Genomic DNA, 20,375 nt, shown 5'->3' on the forward strand with positions numbered 1-20,375 from the left:
GCCGCGGGCCCCAGGCACCTGGTCCTCACTCAGGACGGCCCAGAGGTGGACAGGAGGAGGCCTGGCTCCTTGGTACTTACTTTCTCAGAACGGCGATCTCATTCTCTATGCTGCTTTCTTTGCCCTTCAGCGCCTTTTTGGGGATGCACTTCACCGCAAAGAGCTTTCCAGTTGCCTTCTCCTCAGCTAAAACCACTTCAGAAAAGGCCCCACTGTGAACAAAGGGGAGAAAAGAAGACTTGGGCTCAGGAGTTCTGGCTTCACAAAAGCACCTCTAATCCCAATACCAAGGTCCGAGCACCACCAGCAAAGGGTGTGATCACAGTGTCTCTATCCAGCACACCTTCCCAAACATCTTGGCAAGTGCAGACTTGCCAAGTGTCACCATGGGTTTGTTTCAAATGGACCACAGAGGTGGACACTGACTGGCCACCTGACAGGTCTACTTGACATCCTGGCACACCATGCATGCTGCCCCTTTAGTGCAAATAGGGGCGCTCCGCAGAGGATCCTTCCGCAGCGAAGACTGGGTCCATCAGCAGCTGTCAGTTCCCACCAGGCCATGCAGGCTGAAATCCCCAGGTTCCCCATAGGCCCTTCCATCCAGCAATGTTTTCAGAACTCTTGGCAAACACTGAATTAATTTCCATGATAGGTAAAGTTGTAATTATGGCATGAGCTAGTGCAACACGTGGTATTGACATGAGTTAATTAATCACTAAGGGCAGGCAAGTTTTTATTAAGTAGTTTATTTTCTTTTCAAACCAAACAAACAAGGACTGCATATTGGGGAAGATCTACCTGTATGATAATATTAATTTAATTCTGCGAAGTAGAGCAGCACAACAAAACCAGGATATTTGGGACCAGAGAGGCCCCTTATTGGCAGGGCAGAACCCCCAAAACTGTGATGCAGGGCCAGTCTCCTCCACTTCTTCCAGACCAGAGTAACTTGGCTACAAGCATCTAGGCCAAGAGCAGCTCTGATTTCCCCACAAAGATCCAAAGCTGCTTCCTCCACTATATGATAGGAGACAAACTCTCCTGTGACCGAAGACACCGCTGGAAGCACCACTGTTTCCCTAAGACTCTGCCTTGGGACTCTGACACTGTGGTCACAAGCAACGCAATAACAGAGCAAGGAGAAAATATTTTTCTCTCCTTTTTCTTCCTCATCTAACAGGGCCAGAGGAAGACAAATACATATATATATATATATATATATATATATATATTCATATTCCTTTCAGTGAAAGACATTCACATCCAGTTAGTTCAACTGACTGTGGTCTTCAGGATATTGTTCCTACTGGAACACAGCTCTTGAGAGACTCCATCTATCATCACAGTTTGCACTTAATCACACACACCTGAGGGACAGAGGACAATAACTCCACAAAATATCCAAACAGAAATCTTCAGAGCAAGGATCGTCATCCAAATCTAAACCTGATTAGCAAATACAATCTACCTTGTGAAAACCTGATATCCGACCTTCCGCAACCAGCCAAAACAATAATCATTAACTATAAATACACAAAGCCCTCGACAAATTTAGCAAAGAGTAATACACAGAATGAGACCATCCCAGTAATACTGGTCACTGCCAATGGCTTTGGCCCAAAATAAACAATACAGAGCACCTGACTCAGGCCTCCCCTCCCACCCCAAACTGGGACAGTCAAAGATGGAGGCACCTGACAGATGGTGACCCTGAACACTCAATGTCCCCTCCTTGTGCTACCAAGAAGGGAACAAGGGCTGCCTTAGAGCATGAGGGAAAAAAACAGTGGGGAAGGATGAGGGGTGATCTGGTGCCAGACATGCCACTCTACTTTCAGGTTGAGTCCCTAAGGCCGATGGCACCACGGAGGCCTTGCTCCTTAGTCTGTTGGTGGTGCTAAGCCCCTTTTCCAGAAGGCAGAGAAGCCCTTACCAGCAGCAACCACCTGCCAGGACTAGGGATAAGAGCTGCTATCAGGCCTTTCCTTGGTGGCTCTCCCTGCCCAGCCCTGCACACACCTGTGCTTTCCTCTAAGGAATCTGCAGACAACAACAGAGAGTGGCCAAGGCCACAGCAGAGGACACATTCTGCATCGGGCACCCCAGGAGGAACTGCTTCCTTGTTCTGTGGATCAGGCCCCCCCAGAGAACAGGGGGACATGAGCTCACAGCACAAATCAGCCTTTAATGGGTGACAGACCGGGAAGGGGGCTGAGAAGTCCCCAGAGCTGGCAGTGCTGGGCTGCTGTAGGGAGCTGAAACAAGGGGAGACAGTGTCCCTGCACCAAGTCTCTCTCTGCCTTTGTCTTCCGGGACAGATGGACTATCTGTGGGATTGAGTGAGGGCAGAACAACAGCCCCTTGTATAACAGACAGGAGCCAAGGAGGTACCCAGGAAAGGGTTCAGGGCAGGACCCAGGGTGATGAGGAACCTCCCTGAAACAGGCACTGGGTCAAATCACAAAGCCAAAGATACAGTCCCATTCTCTTAGAATGGAAGTCAGCCTGCAATACCACCCCCAAATGGGGCCCCAAAAGAATGTGAGCAGAGATGTGTACACCCATGTTGATAGCAGCATCAGCCACAACAGCCCAAAGTTGGAAGCAACACAAGTGTCCATGGATAGACAGCCAACAGACAGACAAAATGTGGTCCATGCATACAAAGGCATATCACTCACCCTTCAAAAGAAGGGAATTCTGGCATACAGTACAACATGGATGAATCTACATCAATCTATGGTACAACATGGAGTGGTGTTGTAAAAAGCCAAATACAGTAAGATAACAGTTAGATGAGCTCACTAGAGCAGTCAATTGTGGATGCAGAAAGATGACTGGTGGTTGCCAGGGGCTGCAGGGAAGGGAAGTGAGGAGCTACTGTGCACCAGGGGCAGAGCTTCTGTTTGGGAAGATGAAAAAGTTCTGGAGATGGATGCTGGGAGGACTGCACAGAAACACAAACGTACTTACAGCTCTGCACCATTCACTTCAGAGTGATTAAAATGAAAAAGTTTATGGCATGTCTACATTACCACAAAAAAAAAAAAAAAAAAAAAGACAGAGCCTGCCTGCATCTACTCCTTAACATTGCTTGAGAATGCAGACGTAATAACTTGGCAAACCTTTTAACTTGTAACCTCCCCAAAGAAAAGAGAAATTATATGACTCACTGCCACTGCAGGGTGCCAGGTGGCATGTGCCACTTGATATTTATGAAGTGCTCTGGCATACATCAACTAATCCAATCCTTACTTCACCCCAGGAAGTACAGTACTCAAGAAGTTACTGTTACCTGCACTTCAGACAGAGGATGCAGGGCTCAGCTGCAGAACTAGTAGGAGGAAGAAAACAAAACTTTGGGTCCTAACCCTCTCAGGTCTTCTTAGGAGAGTAAGTATTCTGTAAGGATGTTGCCTGCTCTGTGGGAGCAGGACTTGTAAGCTTGTAAGCACTGATGGAGACAGAGCAGACAAGTGAGCCCGTCACTTCGGAGTGTGCAAGTCCAGCAACTGTATTAAAAGCTAGCCAAACAATGAGCATTTCTCTCCTTTAAGCTTTCCTGAGACACAGCATTCCAGTCTCAGGGAACACAAAATTAGCACAAACTGTTATTGTTCTCATGACAAACAGAAATCACTTGAAGACATTTCTCCTTTTCAAAAAACCTAATTAAAAACATCAAAACCAAGCCATAAATGAACAGTGTTGGGTACTTTCAACATAAGGAAACAGCAAGTGAATATGTGCATGAGAGAAAGAAGAGACAAAAGGGGAGGTAAAAGGAGGGGAGGTGCAAATGGGCAGTAAGGACTGCAGCAAAGAAAATGATCAGAAGGCAGAGCCGCTGAGATAGCTCAGCAGACTAAGCGCCTGCTCAGGCAAGCACAAGAACCGGGATTCGATCCTCGTCACTACATGCCACACGTGGTGGTATATACCTGTAATCCTAGCACTGGGGAGACTGAAAACAGGAGGATATCTATGAGCCAGAGCTGCATAGTGAGACCCTGTGTGTCAAATACATTTTTTAAAAAGAAAGAAAATGATCAGAAGGCTTATTTACTAAGCTTTCAGACACACAAGAGTAACATTTCAAACATACAAAATCAAAGCAAGCTGCAGCACCATAAAACTCAAGTGTGGTGCATAGAAGACCAAATGCCAGGGCCTTGGGCCAGCCAGTGTGGTACTTCTGGCATCTGGGGACCCCAACCCACCTTGGAACTTCCAGGCTCCCCCTCTTAGTCTCATGATGCCCCTCATCCCCACTGGACTGAAACCAGGCAGGTGGGCCCCTGCGGTTCATAACCAATAAGACCGTTGTGATGTCTCCCCCTCTAGAATTAGTGGTCCACATGTGACATTCGATCACCACCACCTACTTCCCAAAACCCTCCTGGTTTCACGACATGGTTGTCTCCTTCTGCCTCTTCCCCACCTGCTCCTCTTCCTCCCTTCCAATGTCAGTGACAGCCCTTCTTTCTGCCTACTGTCACCTGCCCTGGAAAATCCTTATTTTCTCTAGTTTCAACTCCCAACTCCCCACAGAACAGCCCTCTTTGTTTCTGACTCAGAAACAAATCTCAGCTGCCTACCCTTCCTTTAGTATAGGCCCACCAACACCTAAGTTGCCTCCCAAGAGCACTACCACAACCATGAAAAGCCTTCACATAGATTGCCCACCTCCTGTACTCTTTCATTTCCACCAACCCAGTGACCCAGAGACCTGTCTATGTCACTCCTGCCTCTCATTTCCATCAGCAAGTACAATCAAATCAAGTCTTTTGTTAAAATGACTCCTGTGGTACCCTCATTATTTCACCTTCCAGGTTCTCTGCCTCCAGCAAGCCTAGTTCCTCCCTGTTGTCATCTGGCTGCTCCTAGAAGTGTTTTCCTAAAACAAGGATCTGACCTTGTCACTCCTTTACTGAAATCTTAGGGTTCCACGCCTAAGGCACCCTTCCAGACTTGCCCTTACTCAGCCCCTTCCTGACTCCAATGTCTCCACCCTCCATGCCCCACCTCCAAGTACCATAGCACTTTGCTGAACACATCTACATGCTTTTATCCCACTGGGCTTTCTTCAAGTCCTGCCACCTGCCCCCTCCTTGAATGCCATTGTTTTGTCCTACTACTTAGCCAAATTTCATTTAGGTTGTACCAGCCCTTTTCTTTCAAGATTTGCTTGATTGTCTCTCACCTGGATCATGACAGCCATGTATGTGCTTTAAGCCCACATCACCCCACGTGCATGTGCACACACACACAGACACACACCACTGCAGCACTGGATGGAGACCAAGAGCTCCATGTCATTCCTTTCTGTATTGCCAAACCTAGCAGGAAGTGGCACCAAACGACCCCCAAATCTTTGATGACCTATCCCCATTATGTGAGCTCTCCTCTCATTCCTGTCAGGCTTTCCACACTCCTCATGTGCTGCAGAGAGAAAACATAAGTAACATTCACTAATGACCTTCCACACAACGTTGAGGAAAATGCAGTGCTCCCTTTCCTGCCTCTAAGTCACTGTGTAGCCTGTGCAGAAAGGCACACCAAGGCTTCTCTTGAGGCACAAAAATTCTGCCAGAATTCCTGATATATTTTAAGCCCTCTATTTACATGCTCAAATGCTTTGGCCAAATTCTACAGTTAAGTAACCCTGAGATCACCATCTTTCTCACCAGCAAATATATTCAATCTGTGGGTTTCTACAATATGACATTTCTTCCCATAAGCTTTCATCCTGGTAAGATGAGGTAGTAAAGAGAAGGAAGCTGTTTATATAGAAAAAAAAAGATATTTAAAAATGCATAATAGTGGAAGAAATAGGAATTCTAGTGTTCTGAGAAACTGCATTTTTTCTACTTAATAAAACATTTATTTGAATTATACAGAAAGCCATTATTCTGTTTTTTAAAATACCAAATTTCCACTGAAATTAAATCTTTGCAACAAATTACTAGAAAGGTCAAATGAAAAGTTATTTTTGAGATGCTAAATATTTTCTGCACCTGGAGATAAGCTGCAAAATTTGCAGAAGTTGAATCCTTCCCCCTTTTCTTTGCATTTCATAGAAATTCAAATCACCTGAAGGTGGCTTATTCTGACTATAAATCAGGTACTCAGCAGAAATCAATCAATCTTTGGAGAGCTGGATTCACAACCCTAAGAGAAATGTCATATTCTAACTTCATAAATGATGGTTCGCAAAAAGGTTGTGTGGTTTTTGCTTTATTCAGTCAGTATTTAGAGTAGAATGTTGGTATCCACACTCAGACTAGCTACGCAACTGAGTCACCGGATCACACCACACCCTGGCCTCTGGGAGTAGTGGACCCCAGACCCATGGACCAAGGGGAGGCCAAAGCAAAGGAGGAGGCTGGGCCCTGGGGCTGCCTCAGCTCTAGTTCCCTGAGAAGGTGGGACAGACCCTGTGCCTGGGGATACCTTGGCAAAATGCTAACATTTAATGGTTTTGTGAACAACAGATGGACATGTATCTTCCAGTTGTTAAAAAAAAATCATCGAGCAATTCAGAGCATCCAAATTGGGAAATGTAGCATCTACCGAGATCAGAGCTCTGATCTAGGCCAACCCTAGAGATATTGTAGCTAACCCTTCTCCCAACTACCAGTTATTATTATTACTAAAAGTAGAAACTGTGGGGGCTGGGGAGAGGGCTCAGTAGAATAAGCACTTGCCTGGCAAGTGCAGGGACCTGAGTTCAATTTCTGGTTCCGCCAAAAAAAAAAAAAAAAAAGAATGTAGAAGCTGGGCCCACCAGCACATGCCTATAGTCTCAGTCACTGAGAAGGCTGAGACAGGGGTAAGTTTAGTCTAGGAATTGGGGCACAGCCTGAGCAACACAAGAAGATCTCATTTCTTCTTGAAAGGGAAGAGAAGGAAGGGAAGAAGAGGAAAAGACCAACAACTACAAAGAAGAAATCAGAAATAACAATCTGCAGCTTCTGAACTGAGCACAGTGGCATATTCCCATAATCCCAGCATGTAGGGATGTTGTTGCACCTGTCACACCTGGGAAGTTTAGCAAGACCCTGTCTCAAAATTTAAAAAATAAATAAAGGGCGGGAGATGTCGTTTAGTGGTAGAGAGAACCCAGGTTCAACCCCCGGCACTACCAGGAGTAGGGTGTGGAGGAATCTGTGACTTCTGCTTTTCCAACTTTTAATGTTTTTAATCTGAAGTTGTTGAGAACAAAGGGGAAGAGCAGCGCAAGGGTTAGCTGCTCTAAATGCTCGGCCCTTACAAATAACTTCTTTTCTCATAAAAGGAATGAATGACAAAAGAGAGAACACTTCAGCCTCCAAAAGATCTACTGTGACTTGTGCGGTTCAGGAGCACCGCCACATTCATGAAATTGAACTGGGAAAAGAATCCTTTGAAAATCTCACCCAGCTTGTGACATTATTGGGAACTCTGGGGCTGTCTTTCTGATTCATAACAGTACACTAAAGCAACCATTTGGTAAAATTATGTCCATCCCAAATTAGACCAAGAAATAATTAGATGGTGCGGGAATGATGAGTCCTATTAGCTTAGAGTCAGCTATTATTGGCTCATGTTTTTTCAGGTTTCTTAGTAGTTCTACTTGCAAGTCAGATTGATTGTGTTATTAACTTTATTAACAGCATTGCCTCCAGCCTACTAGCATTATTGTACCTTGCCACTGGGCCTCCAGACCTTCCCCCAAGCCTCCAACCATAAATCAAAATGTTCTTTTCCACTAACTCTACTATAATCCCCAGGGTCACACCAGGACAATATTAAGAGCTACTTTTCTTTTGTAAATAGAAAAAAAAAACATAAATAGCAAAAACAGAAACTGGTGACATTTGGCTTGAAACAATCTAAGAAATAGACAGGTACCTTTTAAACCAGCTGTTCCAGAGCATAATCAATTCTTCAAAGGAAGAAAAAAAAAAAAAAAAAAAAACCTGTCTGCTAACCTCCCAAGAATTTCACTGATCCCAGGAACTCCAAACTGGTAATAACAGTAGTTCTCTGGACCCAAACCAACAACTCGAGAAGCAATGACCCTTCTTTTCTGTTAGAACCTACAGTTTACACACCACTAATTCACACACCTTTAATGACATTCTGTAGTGCTAATTCAGCACATGATGAAAAAATAAAAAACCCAAGCCCAATTTTTTAAAAAAGACAATTTGGCCAAGCAAAAGCAGCACAGAAATCAGAATACATGTGTGTGCATGAAGAGTAGCATCCAATGTAGACAGAACATCTAGTCACTGAAGTGTAGCTGTCACTTGGCAGTTACACAGTAAGCCATATGCTACACAGTTCATAAGAATGCTTTTCTGCTGAGGGTATCAAGACACTGTTTCCTAAATCATAATCTATAACTTGGTGTCTTATTAATTGGGCCAATGTGTCAACAACCAGTTGATATTAGGGACAGATCCCTAATTTGAGGTATATGCTGAGGAAAAGAGAGACTGCTACTTAAACAGTCTTTCACTGAAAAATTTTTATTTTCCTTCTCAAGTGATGTATTCCACAATGACAACTGCCTCCTATACCAGCTTCGAGAACAATGACAAGGCATTCTTAACTGTTCATAGAATCACCTAGCTTTCTTCCCAGGCTGAGTCTCATGGTGGAAGCCACTGGAACAGGTCTGGGTTACAACAATAACTATCATGGGGAAGAGGCATCCAAATGCTGGTGTTGTCACCTCCTGTGCCATCTTTGGTTTCTAAAGGTTTTTCTGTGGCACTAAATCTTTACTGTTAATAGATTCACTGATCCAAATGCAGGCGACAAATAAATTCCAAGTGAATGCATACTGCCACCCTTTAAAGCTCACGTTTCATGGAACACAGCACAGCCTCCGCCCTTTGCTTCTTGGAGAGCCCCCCTCCTCTCTGCAGTTCACACATTACTTGTTGAAGTTAATATGGAATCAAAATGAGCCAGTCATCCTCTTACTGCCCCAATGAGAAGCATTTATGGGTGCCTGGTGTTCTGAGGTGGCAGCATGTTTTTCCAGCATTTTGAAGGCCCTTGAACCCACAGATGAATAAGGCAGTAGCACTCACTTCGGTTTGGTGGCAGAAGCCAGAAATCCCAGCACTCTTGGAGGCTGCTGCAAGAAGATGCAAGTTCAAACCCACCCTCCACAACTTGTTGACTTGGCAAGATCCTACCTCAAAAAAATGTGTCAAAGAGTTGAAGCCTCAGTATGGAAGCCTGCTGAGAGGAGGAATGTGGCTAGTACCACTCAAAGGCCCATCAGTGTCTTTGTGGGCAACAGATGCTCTCATTCGGGCAACAGAGGTGATACTGTGGATGATCCTGGAGGCCCAGGGTATCGCGACTTTGCTCATCAGCCTTGCAGGCCTCCTAGAGACCACTTGCCCCCACAGTCTCTGTAGATATCCCATGTAAAGGGACTTCTCCCTATGGAGGATGCACTTCTGAGCTCCCGCTTTCTCACCCCCACCTTGTGTGGCAGACACTTGGCCAACACTCGTGCCTTCCTTCTCTCTTTTCTCTGAATGCTATGAAGATCCAGTGTCCCAACATCAAAGGTACAACCCCTTCGGCAGGGGCATCACCAATGAACAATAGGCAAGATATAACCTGAATCTCTCTTGGGGCCAGCCTTGCTCGAGGTGACCCTCTTCTTTTAAATACCATGAAAGGCTCCTTCATTCTTGTTCAGGGCAAGCAGCTCAACAAGAAAGTTCATGGAAAATTTTTTAAGCTTCCCATCAACCAAACATATACCAATGTACACTTTAATTTTCTAAGCTCCCTTATTAAAAAAAAAAAAAAAACAGACTCATCAAAGGGACACTTAGCTATATTTATATAAAGAAAACAGCATCAACATTCTGGTTTTATTAAAAATCAGTAAAAATTAGAAACAACAAAACACTGAGATCTTAAACATCTGTCAAAAGATCTTACATATCTATCAACAGGAAACTAAGCAAGACAATCTAAAAATACAATTAAGTACTATGTACCCATTTAGGATAATTATAGTTTAGTGAAAAATATAAAAGCACAGATTATTGTGGGTATTATACTCCCAATTATGTAAAACAAAATTAATTAATTGAAAAAAAGAACACTGTTGCCTCCAGGTACAGGCCTGAGAATGAGGCTCACTGCGAGACCTACTTTCTACCCATTTTATTTTGAACACAGATCTTTCCATTAATAGTTAATGAGGTATAGCTGAGGAGATAGCGTAACAGCCTAAGTGCCTGCCTGGCAAGTACAAGGACCTGGGTTTGATCCCCAGTGACACATGCCATGTTGACGCTGGAACCCCGGACATGGTGGCACACGTAATCCCAGTGCTGGGGAGGCTGAAACAAGAGGATCACTACAAGTGTGAGCTGCATGGTGAGACTCTGCACAAATAAATTAATTAAAGTATTTTTTAAGTTAATAAAGAAGAGAAAATTTTTTGGAAAAAGAGAGGGACTAATCAATAATAATTTATGCAACAGTGCCTTCTGGCTAATTAAGGAATTGTGCTAAATATTTTAATTGGATTGGCTAGCCAGCTTTGCCACATGAATGAAATGTCACTAACAATCCTATTCTTGCACCAAGTCATCCTTTCTGCTGCACAGATAACTAGCCCCAGCATGGTTGGGATAAAGTAGTTAACGGGGCCTTTAAACCTGATTCACAATTAGCCCAGACACCATCCTTTGATGGTGAAAAAATGCAGTAGCTTTTTGAAGAAACAGCTTTCCTCATAGAGATCGTTCATAAATAACACAGGGAGCATAAATAACTCTAGAGAGCTCATTCATGGAGAAGGGGAACAAATGGCCTTCGTGGATGATGATGTCTCAGCAGACAAAAATAGCAGGGAAGACAAAGACAGGCAAGTTGATGCAAGCAGACTGCATCCCATGCCAGGTGATACACAAGGAAGTATCAGGGGTCAGAATGGTTAATGAAACAAAGAAATGTGTGTGTGAGTGTGTATGTGTGGTGCATGTGTGTGTGTGTGTGTGTGCATGCACATGTATCTCACATCAGTTACAGTCACAACACTAGAATCTTTTAATAGACAGAAAAATGGTCCAGTGAAGATGTGCATGTCCCAGTCTCTGGACCTGTGACTGTCACCTTTCATAACAAAAGGTACTCTGCAGTGGTATAGGCTAAGATCCTTACAATGGGAGAGTATCTTGACTTCTCCGAGTAGACCCAATGTAACCACAAAGGTCCTCAAAGGAAAAGAGAAAAGGCAGAGTCAGAGAAGGGAATGTGACAACAGAAGCAGAGGTCAAAGTGAAGCTGCTGCAGCTGGCAGGGAGCCCTGGATAAAGAACACTGACAAGCCCCAGAGGCTGGAAGAGGCACAGATGGATGCTCCAGTAGGGCTTCCAGAAAGAACACAGTCTTTGCACCATCTTGATGTTAGCCCTGAAAGACTAACTTTTGGACTTCTGACAAGAAATACAAGACAATAAACTTGTACTGTTCTAAACCACTGAGTCTTGCCAACTTGTTAAGGCAACAGGAAACATAACAATTTATGTCATCACTGTTATGATGATGCTGGTGATGATGCTGATGAGGAGGAGAGGCTGAGGCTGTAACTACAGGGAAAGTAGACTCCTCAAGGTTCCAGAAGCTAGCCAGTCTTAAAGTCAGTAACTGGAGAGGACAAAACCCTGTGTGACAAGTTGATGGGCCACTGCCTGGAAGGGAGCTTGGGACCACTGTGGGTGCATCCAGGGTTCCACAGCAGATGTGCCCTTGACAGCAGACAGGGAGGAGGAGCAAAGTCCTGGGTACATGAAGAGGATGAACAGTATTTGTGATGCCTCAGGTCAATGCTTGTGCTCTTTATCATTGTTTTGAGCAGAAACAAGTGTCTTCTGTGTCAAAGATGCAAGACTGTCATGCAGGAAGTTCATCTGTGGCCGAGTTTCCCTGTTTATGCTACTGAGTGACACAAAAAATTTCACTACTTTTTCCTTGAAATCCCCACTCCTCTTTCTTAAGTTGGCAAGTGGGTCCATAACCAGTGGGTCCTACCATTGTTGGCCATAGAAAATGTGCTATACTTCTTTTAATCACTGAGCTGTTTCATAAGTGAGATTCTAAACAGAATGCAACTGCAATCCAAGTTACTCTAAGCTTCCATCTAAGTATAGAGTTGCAGCACAGAAAACAATTCTTCTTCCCAGGAAACCAAGTTCTTGTGCAAAAAAGAAGCCTTCATGACATAATCGTCATCACCTCCTTCATCTCCATTATAGCAAAACTATTTATTAAAAGCCTATGTAAAGCTTATTCATCAGTTCCTAATTCTATGGGTAACCCTGTGTGGTACCACCACTTGTCCACTTTATAGCTGAGGAAACTGAGGTCAAAGACAATAGTAGTTTTGCCACCAAGGTAATAAACTGACATTCTAACATTGGCTACTATCAAAGTTACGATCCGTCATTTTGAAACCATGCCATCTCTGTGGGTGTAATTAATATCCCAATTCATATAGAGAAAGTAAAGTGGGGTACAAAGGATTTTTGCACTGCATCCCACTCTTGACCCAAGGAGTTGCCCAGGTTCTCATCACATGGTGTCAGTGATGTTGATGACAATGGTTAACTGACATTTTCTTAATTGGAGAACCTGTCCATGGAATCCTGGTGTTCCATTTCAGACCCAAGGGCTAAAAGCAAAGTTTTTCTTCTCTGTTGCTCCCACGAACCTACACTGTCTGTCAGAGCATAGTAGCTAAACTTTTAAATTGGACTTGCTGTATCATTCCTAAAGGACACTTCAGTGTTTTCAGTGTTTTCTGCCTTGTCTTACTGTCATGACCTCTTAAAATTACACAGCATAATTTATATTATTTTCAAAAGCACAAATACTTCATAGATGCAAAATTGACCTTCACCTTCTAGCTCCTTTTTCTAAACTGCCCACATGTGTCATTATTCATATCCTGATTAAAGAGCCAACTTAATCTTGGGGCACAATTGACAGGTTCTCCCAGTTCTTACAATGTACTTACATCACCATTATTCTAGCAAAAAGAAAAGTTCAGGCCTCACAGATTTTATGCTGTGGTGAAACACACTGTTTGCTGCTCAATTCTCTCTCTCTCTCTCTCTCTCACACACACACACACACATACACACACACACAATCAATTTACTGTGAGGTGCTGATTGTGAACATTACTTCTGGTTAAAAATAAGAGTAGGTCTGCCTGTTGCTATGCACAAAAACAAAAGATGACTCCTTGAAATGATATCTTGCACAAAAATGAAGGCTAGACTGGGAGTCATGACCCATCACAATGAAGGTGAGGATGACAGGGGACCTCTCTGCTCCTAACAACCCTCACCATCGCAAAGGATAGGAACGTGACCTCAGTACTCCAACTGCGATCCCCTCCAGCCCCTGGGTACAAGCTGGACCAAGAGAAGCTAAGTAAGAAAAGCATACCATAGATTTTCTGTAATAATTTCTTTGATACTCAGGGGCAGGCTGCTCTGAGGCACAAGAAAGATAAAAACAAGATAACCCAAATGAATAAGATTCCCTAGGGAATAAAATTTGTAGGCCTCCAAAATACTTGTCTACCTAAAAAGATCTCCCTAATCAGTCCATTATTAAGGTGCCAGAGATGCCACTAGCAAGTCATGCCTTCAGGTTAGCACTCAGTTCATCCTCTAGAACCCAGGCATGTTGCCTGGGAGTGCACTAAGGTACCAAAAGAAGACATCGGCACCATTCAGTAGTAAGTTCTTAATGCAACTAGAAGTCAGCCATGCTTTAAATGGGCATTAGCTCAGGCCTGTGAAGATTAACTGTTCTTTTCAAGGAAATCTAAACTATAGACCTGACATAGCTTGGCATAACTTGGCATAGCAGGATCACCCTGAATTACCTAGAGGAGGGCAGGGACAGTGGCAAATAGATAACACATCTGTGAACTGGCAGGCCACACAGTTCACACATCTGGACTGAGCATTAGTCTCCCTCAAACCGGAAGATATGGAGGTGAATGGGAATAAGGCTTCTGCCCCGGGAAGCTCTCATGCCACAGCAAAAGGAGACCGAGTACAAGCAAATAAGTAGGCCAAGTGTTGGGAGAAGCTTGAAATAAAAAAAAAAAAATTAGACACTCCTTAAAACTTAAATATATATAAATATTATATATAAACATTATATATAATATTTTTATACTGCAACTATAGATGGATGGCCAAAGCAGGTCTCTCTTTAGAAGACTTTTCCAGGATGAGAAAGCCACAAACATAAGGTCCAGGCTGGCAAGAGGGCCAGATATGGAAAGCTGTGTGAAGGGGAAGAAATGGAGTGCAGGGAGCCCAAACAGAGATTCAAGACCCATGGACAGGACAAAGACATGGAAGATTTTTTTCTCAGACATATACAAATATGATGGTTGTAGGGCCCATTTTTCTTCTGTGTAAGAGTTTTTTAAATGCACAAACGTGCTGACCAACACTGACTTCCCACATGTCATAATTCTAGCTAAATTAATCATTCTCAGGCTCCCTGACAAAGACTCCCTACTTAGCCAATTATTTCTCAGGCTTCTCAACCTTTTCCTGGGCCCATTTGTGTCCTCCTGGTAAAATCTAGTTTGGACAAGAAGCGCACACACACACACACACACACACACACACACATATCTGGTCAGATTCCACATCCTCTGCTGGTCTGCCTTCAGCAAGAGTCCTGTTAGGTTGAGTTACCCAGAATGCCTTCTGCCCATGATGCCTGCCTTCATCATTCTTTATCCGCTGACCCAGCCTACTCCTGAGTCAGAATTCCTACCATGCATGCACACTGCACTAGGAGTTGTTGGGCTTAAACTCTCTCCCATGTGGCAAGACTTCACCAAGGTGGCCTTGTATGTGTCACAGCAGCCCTCAGTCAAACCTTCCTCAGGTGCACATCATAAATGCCATTGAGTAACTTTTCTTCAACATCCCTAAAAATAAAATTGACACAGATTTGGTCAACACTCCTCACTGAGCTATGACAAGACCCTGTTTTCGCCTGAATTCTCCATGAAGCTGCCTGGACCCATCTGTCTTTTGTCTCAGCCTTGAACCTGAATGATAGATGGGATGCTCTACCACAGACTCCCAGAGTCAAGAGCAGCAAGGACTCCAATGTGTAAAGACTTGAACTGTGGCCTTCAGACCACTTCATCTCCCACATATGTGCCTCAAGTTTCTCCTCTGCCACAGGGCTGGATATGTGTAGAATAAAAATGCTATTCTGCATCTAATCACTAATCTGCTGATGCACAGCAACTGGTCTGCACTTCCACAGGCTCTTCCCAGAGCTGGCACTTCATCCTCACGTATCAACAAAATAAGGTTCTATAAATGCAGCTAAACCACACACACATGTAACACCACTATGACTTCACATTTTTTTCGTTGAACACACATACTTCAGTATTTCTGAAGAGTATGGTTAAAAATATCAACTTGAAGGGGCCAGGGAGATGGCTCAGTGGAATATGCGCTTCCCTGGCAAGTGCAAGGGCCTGAGTTCAATCCCTGGTTCCACCAAAAAAAAAAAAAAAAGTCAACTTGATGCATGAAATGCTTTGCTTATATGTCACTAACACCTTAGGAAAGGCACAAGCTGAGGTACTTTCCCTTGTCACTGCTTTTTTGCCTTTACCTGAAGGAACAAATGAGTATGTTTAGATCCTTGGAATGCTAAGACTGCAGAGTTAGAGGAACCACCTGTCAGTTTCAGAAGCCTACAGTCCTGGCTGCTTTCCTAAGGGTCAGTATCAGAGATGTTCATATTGGCTTTGTTTTTTTACTTGACTTTTAAAGAAAAATACCAGCCGGTCTCCGTTTCCTATGTGCACCATCATATGCCAGCAAAAACTGTGTCCCTCCAAGACCATCAAAGTTTTTGAACAGAGATCAAAGTGCAAATTTGAAAAGGGAGACAATGAGAAAATGTCCTGTCATTGCTCTTCAGCAGAGCATGGACACTGCAACCAAACAAGCGAAATTTAAGGAGTCCTGATGACTCAGATACACTGCAATTATGTGGCAGGAAAGCCTGAGTTCTTTTTTTTTTTTTTTTTTTTTTTTTCTGGTCTCTTGTTTTCATTTATTACCCTTTTAAAAAAAAGCATTTACTTGAGAGACAGTATAGCAGTATTTGATATGTCATGACAAGCAGTATGTATTTAGACGACCAGAATGACAGGCATTCCAAGCATGACCCTAGTATTACACATTGCTATCTTCAGTGCAGTTGCTTAGTTCACAGGTAATCCTACCAGTTAACTGCTAGTTTCAAAACCCTGCTGAAGATTCTCAGGATCATTGCCTTAACCATCTTGTGCATATAAATGTATGGTGTTGCCCCTGTCACTTTTCCTAGCTTTTTTCCTTGCCCTCTCTTTGTTGTTTAATCCTACTAAAGTTCTCGATTTCCTTTTAATTGTGTTATCTTTCTATTTTTATTTCTTCTTTTGAGGTCCTACACTAGGGACACTATATGATATTTACACATGTGGGTCTGGTTTATTTCACTTATGAGTATATCTTCAAGTGGCATCCACTTTATAAAGGCTTTGAATTTATCATTCTTTATAGCTAAGTAATACTCCATTGTAAAGATGTGTAAAAATGCCACATCTTTTTCATCCATTCCTCAGGGGATGGGCATTTTGGTTGTTTCCAAGATCTGGCTATCACAAATTGTGCTGCTATAAACATAGGTGCACATATATCACTATGATATGATGTGTTCAGTTCCTCCAGGAAAATTCTCAGTAGGGGGATAGCTGGATTGAATGAAGTCTTTAAAGAGTTCATGTTGATTTCAATTCTAATGATGATGTTGGGGACATTTTAGGAGAACAGAATTTAGAATATGTGTGTTAGTTGATCTTAAACAAGGTATCAAACCCAAAAAACTCATTGGAAAAGGGAAAATACGCAAATCCTACAGATAAAGTATTTAGCCAAGAGTTAACCACCCCTATTGCCATGGGTTGCCACTCAGAAGGCCACCTGCACAGCTCCTGGGACACGGTTCACAGAAACCACAACCACAGAGGTGCACTGGTGGGCAGATGCACCTGGGCCAGGGTGTGCAGACACAGTCCACAGCACCCAGCGAGCACATTTATTCATGCCTAAAGCTCACTGGTCACCCAGAAAACTCTAATTCAGACTTCAGCAAGACAGCTTTATTCTCAGTGGGCTGGGAAAAGCTAAATTTATGTGGCAAAGTTACTTAGCATAAATGGCTTCCATGGTTTTGGAAACTAATCTAGCCATCCTTGTTAAATTACATGTGAAGAACTCACTTCAGCAGGGAGTATAGCTCAGGGGAAGGGTGTTTGCCTAGCATGCATGAGCCCCTGGCTTCCATCCCCACTACTGCCAGAGCAAGAAAAAGAAAAACGAAAAACCTGTCTCCAAAAGACATGCTATAAAAATGCAAAATAATTTTCAAAAGGAATAGTAAGCAAGCATGGGATATCATGTCCTTACACAGTATGTATTATGATACACACACACACACACACACACACACACACACACACATTATGGGTATAGGTATTTATCTAATGGGATGTAAATATCCTAAAAGAAAAACCATAATACAGTCATTCATTAAATACTCTATCGGAATTAAATTTAATGATGAGATCCACATAATCTAGATTAACAGGGACAGATTTCAAAAAGTATAGTGAGTGAAAAATGAAGGTCATCAAAATACCCCTGCACTATTGATTCCATTTATGTCAATCTATAAAAACCACACCCAACCACACTAAGCCCTGCAGTGTCTAGGCATATCACCCACACAGACTGAAGGTACAAGACACACCATGAGGGTTACACCAGCTTCAGGTGTAGGTTGCCCCAAGGGAGGAAAGAAGAAATGGAGTGGTGGAAGACAGTGGTGGCGAACCTTTGGCACACACGGTGCAGTGTGCTCTTTGTATCACTGAAAGGTCTGACGTTGCCATCGCTAGTTTAGGGGATATGATGGCATGTCACTGCATCCACAGCTACTTCCTTTTACTTTTTTGAGAAGGCTGAAGCCAAGATGACAAAATGTTAACTGACATCTGTTCAATCTGGATGGTAGATTCACAGTAAGCTGCTCACTAATTTTTCTGTACTTTTTTGGTAAAGCTCAAATAGTTCACAAATTTTTATAAGAGCTAACAAAAACATAATAGATCCTCATGCCTTCAGGAAACTAAAGGGTTAGGGGACACAAAAAGGACCCTTATGTCCCTGTTTCCCCAGGACAGTCTCTCTGTGTGGACCATCCCAGTATAACAATGAGCAGGCCAGCCATGGACTCTCTGCAGGGCCCAGGGCCTGGGTCAGGACTGTAATGCAGCTTGCTTGCAGCGCCTCTGGCTGACATGCACAAGGTCCTCGGCTCCCTCTTGGGCACTGGGGAAAAATTAGTGCCCAGGAAAAGTCACTTCATCTTGCTGAGCCTGAATCTTCATCTGTAATAATGGAGATGATGGCACCACAAGCTTGGAAGAGCCACCACGATGGTTGAGAAGATGGGAGTTAGACATTCATTACTTAGGGTGAAGTGCAAACTCTCCCTACTTTAGACCTAATGGCTCCTGCAAGAAACATACTCACAAAGCAGAACTGAGACTCTAAGTCAAGAGAATGAAATTTTATGTGGCCAAATATCCAGCACTGAACAGTAACAAAATGGTCATCCTTCAGGAATGGACATTTACTGGGGAAACACCAACCCACAGAAGTGCCGCATCAGTAGAACACAGGCACAGGGCATCACAGCGGACCTAGACACCCAGGGCCTGGGAACAGCCTCCAGATGTTGGCAGCATTAGTAAATTTATTCAGCTCCTGGCTCCATCATTTCCCTGACTGGTGTCATGAAGGACTTTTAGACCATTCTCAAAAGGAAGAAACATCACATGATCGGCAGGTTGAACCATTAGTGGTGATGGAAGAAGATAACAAAATTATGGGTTTAATGGAAGAAAACAGAACCCAGGTGACACTAAACAAATACAAGGTATAAGGAATGCAATTTGGACAATAGTTTAAGGGGACACTGACATGACCAGCACAGGCCCAAGCCTGGTGGGGACCTCAGTGTGGAAGGTCCAGCAAGTGGGCATAATCACCATGAGACAAGTACACAGGCAGCTGTGCAGCAACTGTCCCTCTGTGCATCTCTGTTTTGACCTCTCTGTGGGTAACAGAATCCTGATGTTACAACGTGCCCAATCCTTAGTCATTCAGCAAACCTGTATCTTCTCACCTCAGGCAGAAAGGCAGACACTAGTGTGCAATCTTGCAGGTTCATATGGTCACATGACTGAGCTTGCCAGTGGCACATGAGTGAGTGACACAGCCATTCTGGGATCCCCTAATGCCCCTCAAAAGCACAATATGTGAGATGGAGCCAGGGTCCCCACATGAAGGACCTACTGTCAATGGGCATCATAGTGACCAGCTGCTTCTAAGAGACAGGAGCAATGCCTGAGCAACTAAAACTGAAGTTCACTTGCTGGGGGCGTGTGTGTGTGTGTGTGTGTATGTGTGCGCGCGCGCTCTTTCTGCTATAGCACCAGTAAGAAGTCTCTTACTATCAGCCAAATTCACCTCTTTACTAATACTCTTTACTAATAACATGGTCATAAAGATGTTCCACATAGCCTGGAGGGGTATATGGAATTGAAAAGTGGTGGTAAGTGGGGTAGTGGCAGGAATGCAGAGCCATTAAGATTATGACCATAAAGACTAGCAAGCTATCTAAAACTGTGACTAGCACCCAAAAATGAGGATCTATACTGTGACTCACGGTCAACAAAATCAGAAACTTATGCTGTTATTCCATGGGAACTTTTGAAGAAAAAAACTTGTGTCTGGCCAGTCTACAAAGAAGTATTATGTCACTCTGTACAGTGAGCACCAGAAGGGCAGGCGAGACATTCCTTTATGGAATCATAAAACTAACAAGCAATCTTAGGTGGGTGATACTTCCAAGCAGAGATACAACACCTGCTGCCAAAAACAGGGTGATACATCCAGAGGCAGGAGGGCTGCAAATTCGAGGCCAGCTCGGGCAACTTACTAAGACTTTTGGTCTCGAAATTTTTTAAAATACAGCCCTGGGGATATTGCTCAACAAACTCGGGTTCATTCAGCAGTCTCACACACACACACACACACACACACACACACACACGTCTTGAAGCTCAAATTAAATGAATAAAATGTGACTTTTTATGATCAATATGGATTTGCTGATTCAAAGAATGGGGAAAAAGCATATTTTTAAAAAGCTTGAACAAA

At 43.5% G+C, this 20,375-nt stretch overlaps 1 protein-coding gene across 2 annotated transcripts in view; it reads right to left on the reverse strand.

The window, feature by feature from the left end:
- Camk1d (calcium/calmodulin dependent protein kinase ID) overlaps positions 1-20,375 on the reverse strand; it is a 425,174-nt gene that overhangs the window by 256,738 nt on the left and 148,061 nt on the right. For both annotated transcript variants that reach the window (XM_004647773.2, XM_023708067.1), the window contains exon 2: positions 81-212. In XM_004647773.2, coding sequence (XP_004647830.1) covers positions 81-212 — 132 coding nt within the window. The remainder of the gene's footprint in view (positions 1-80; positions 213-20,375) is intronic.

The sequence above is a fragment of the Octodon degus genome, unplaced genomic scaffold (genome assembly GCF_000260255.1).
Source record: "Octodon degus isolate 3935 unplaced genomic scaffold, OctDeg1.0 scaffold00324, whole genome shotgun sequence".
In the NCBI taxonomy this organism is placed as follows: Eukaryota; Metazoa; Chordata; class Mammalia; order Rodentia; family Octodontidae; genus Octodon; species Octodon degus.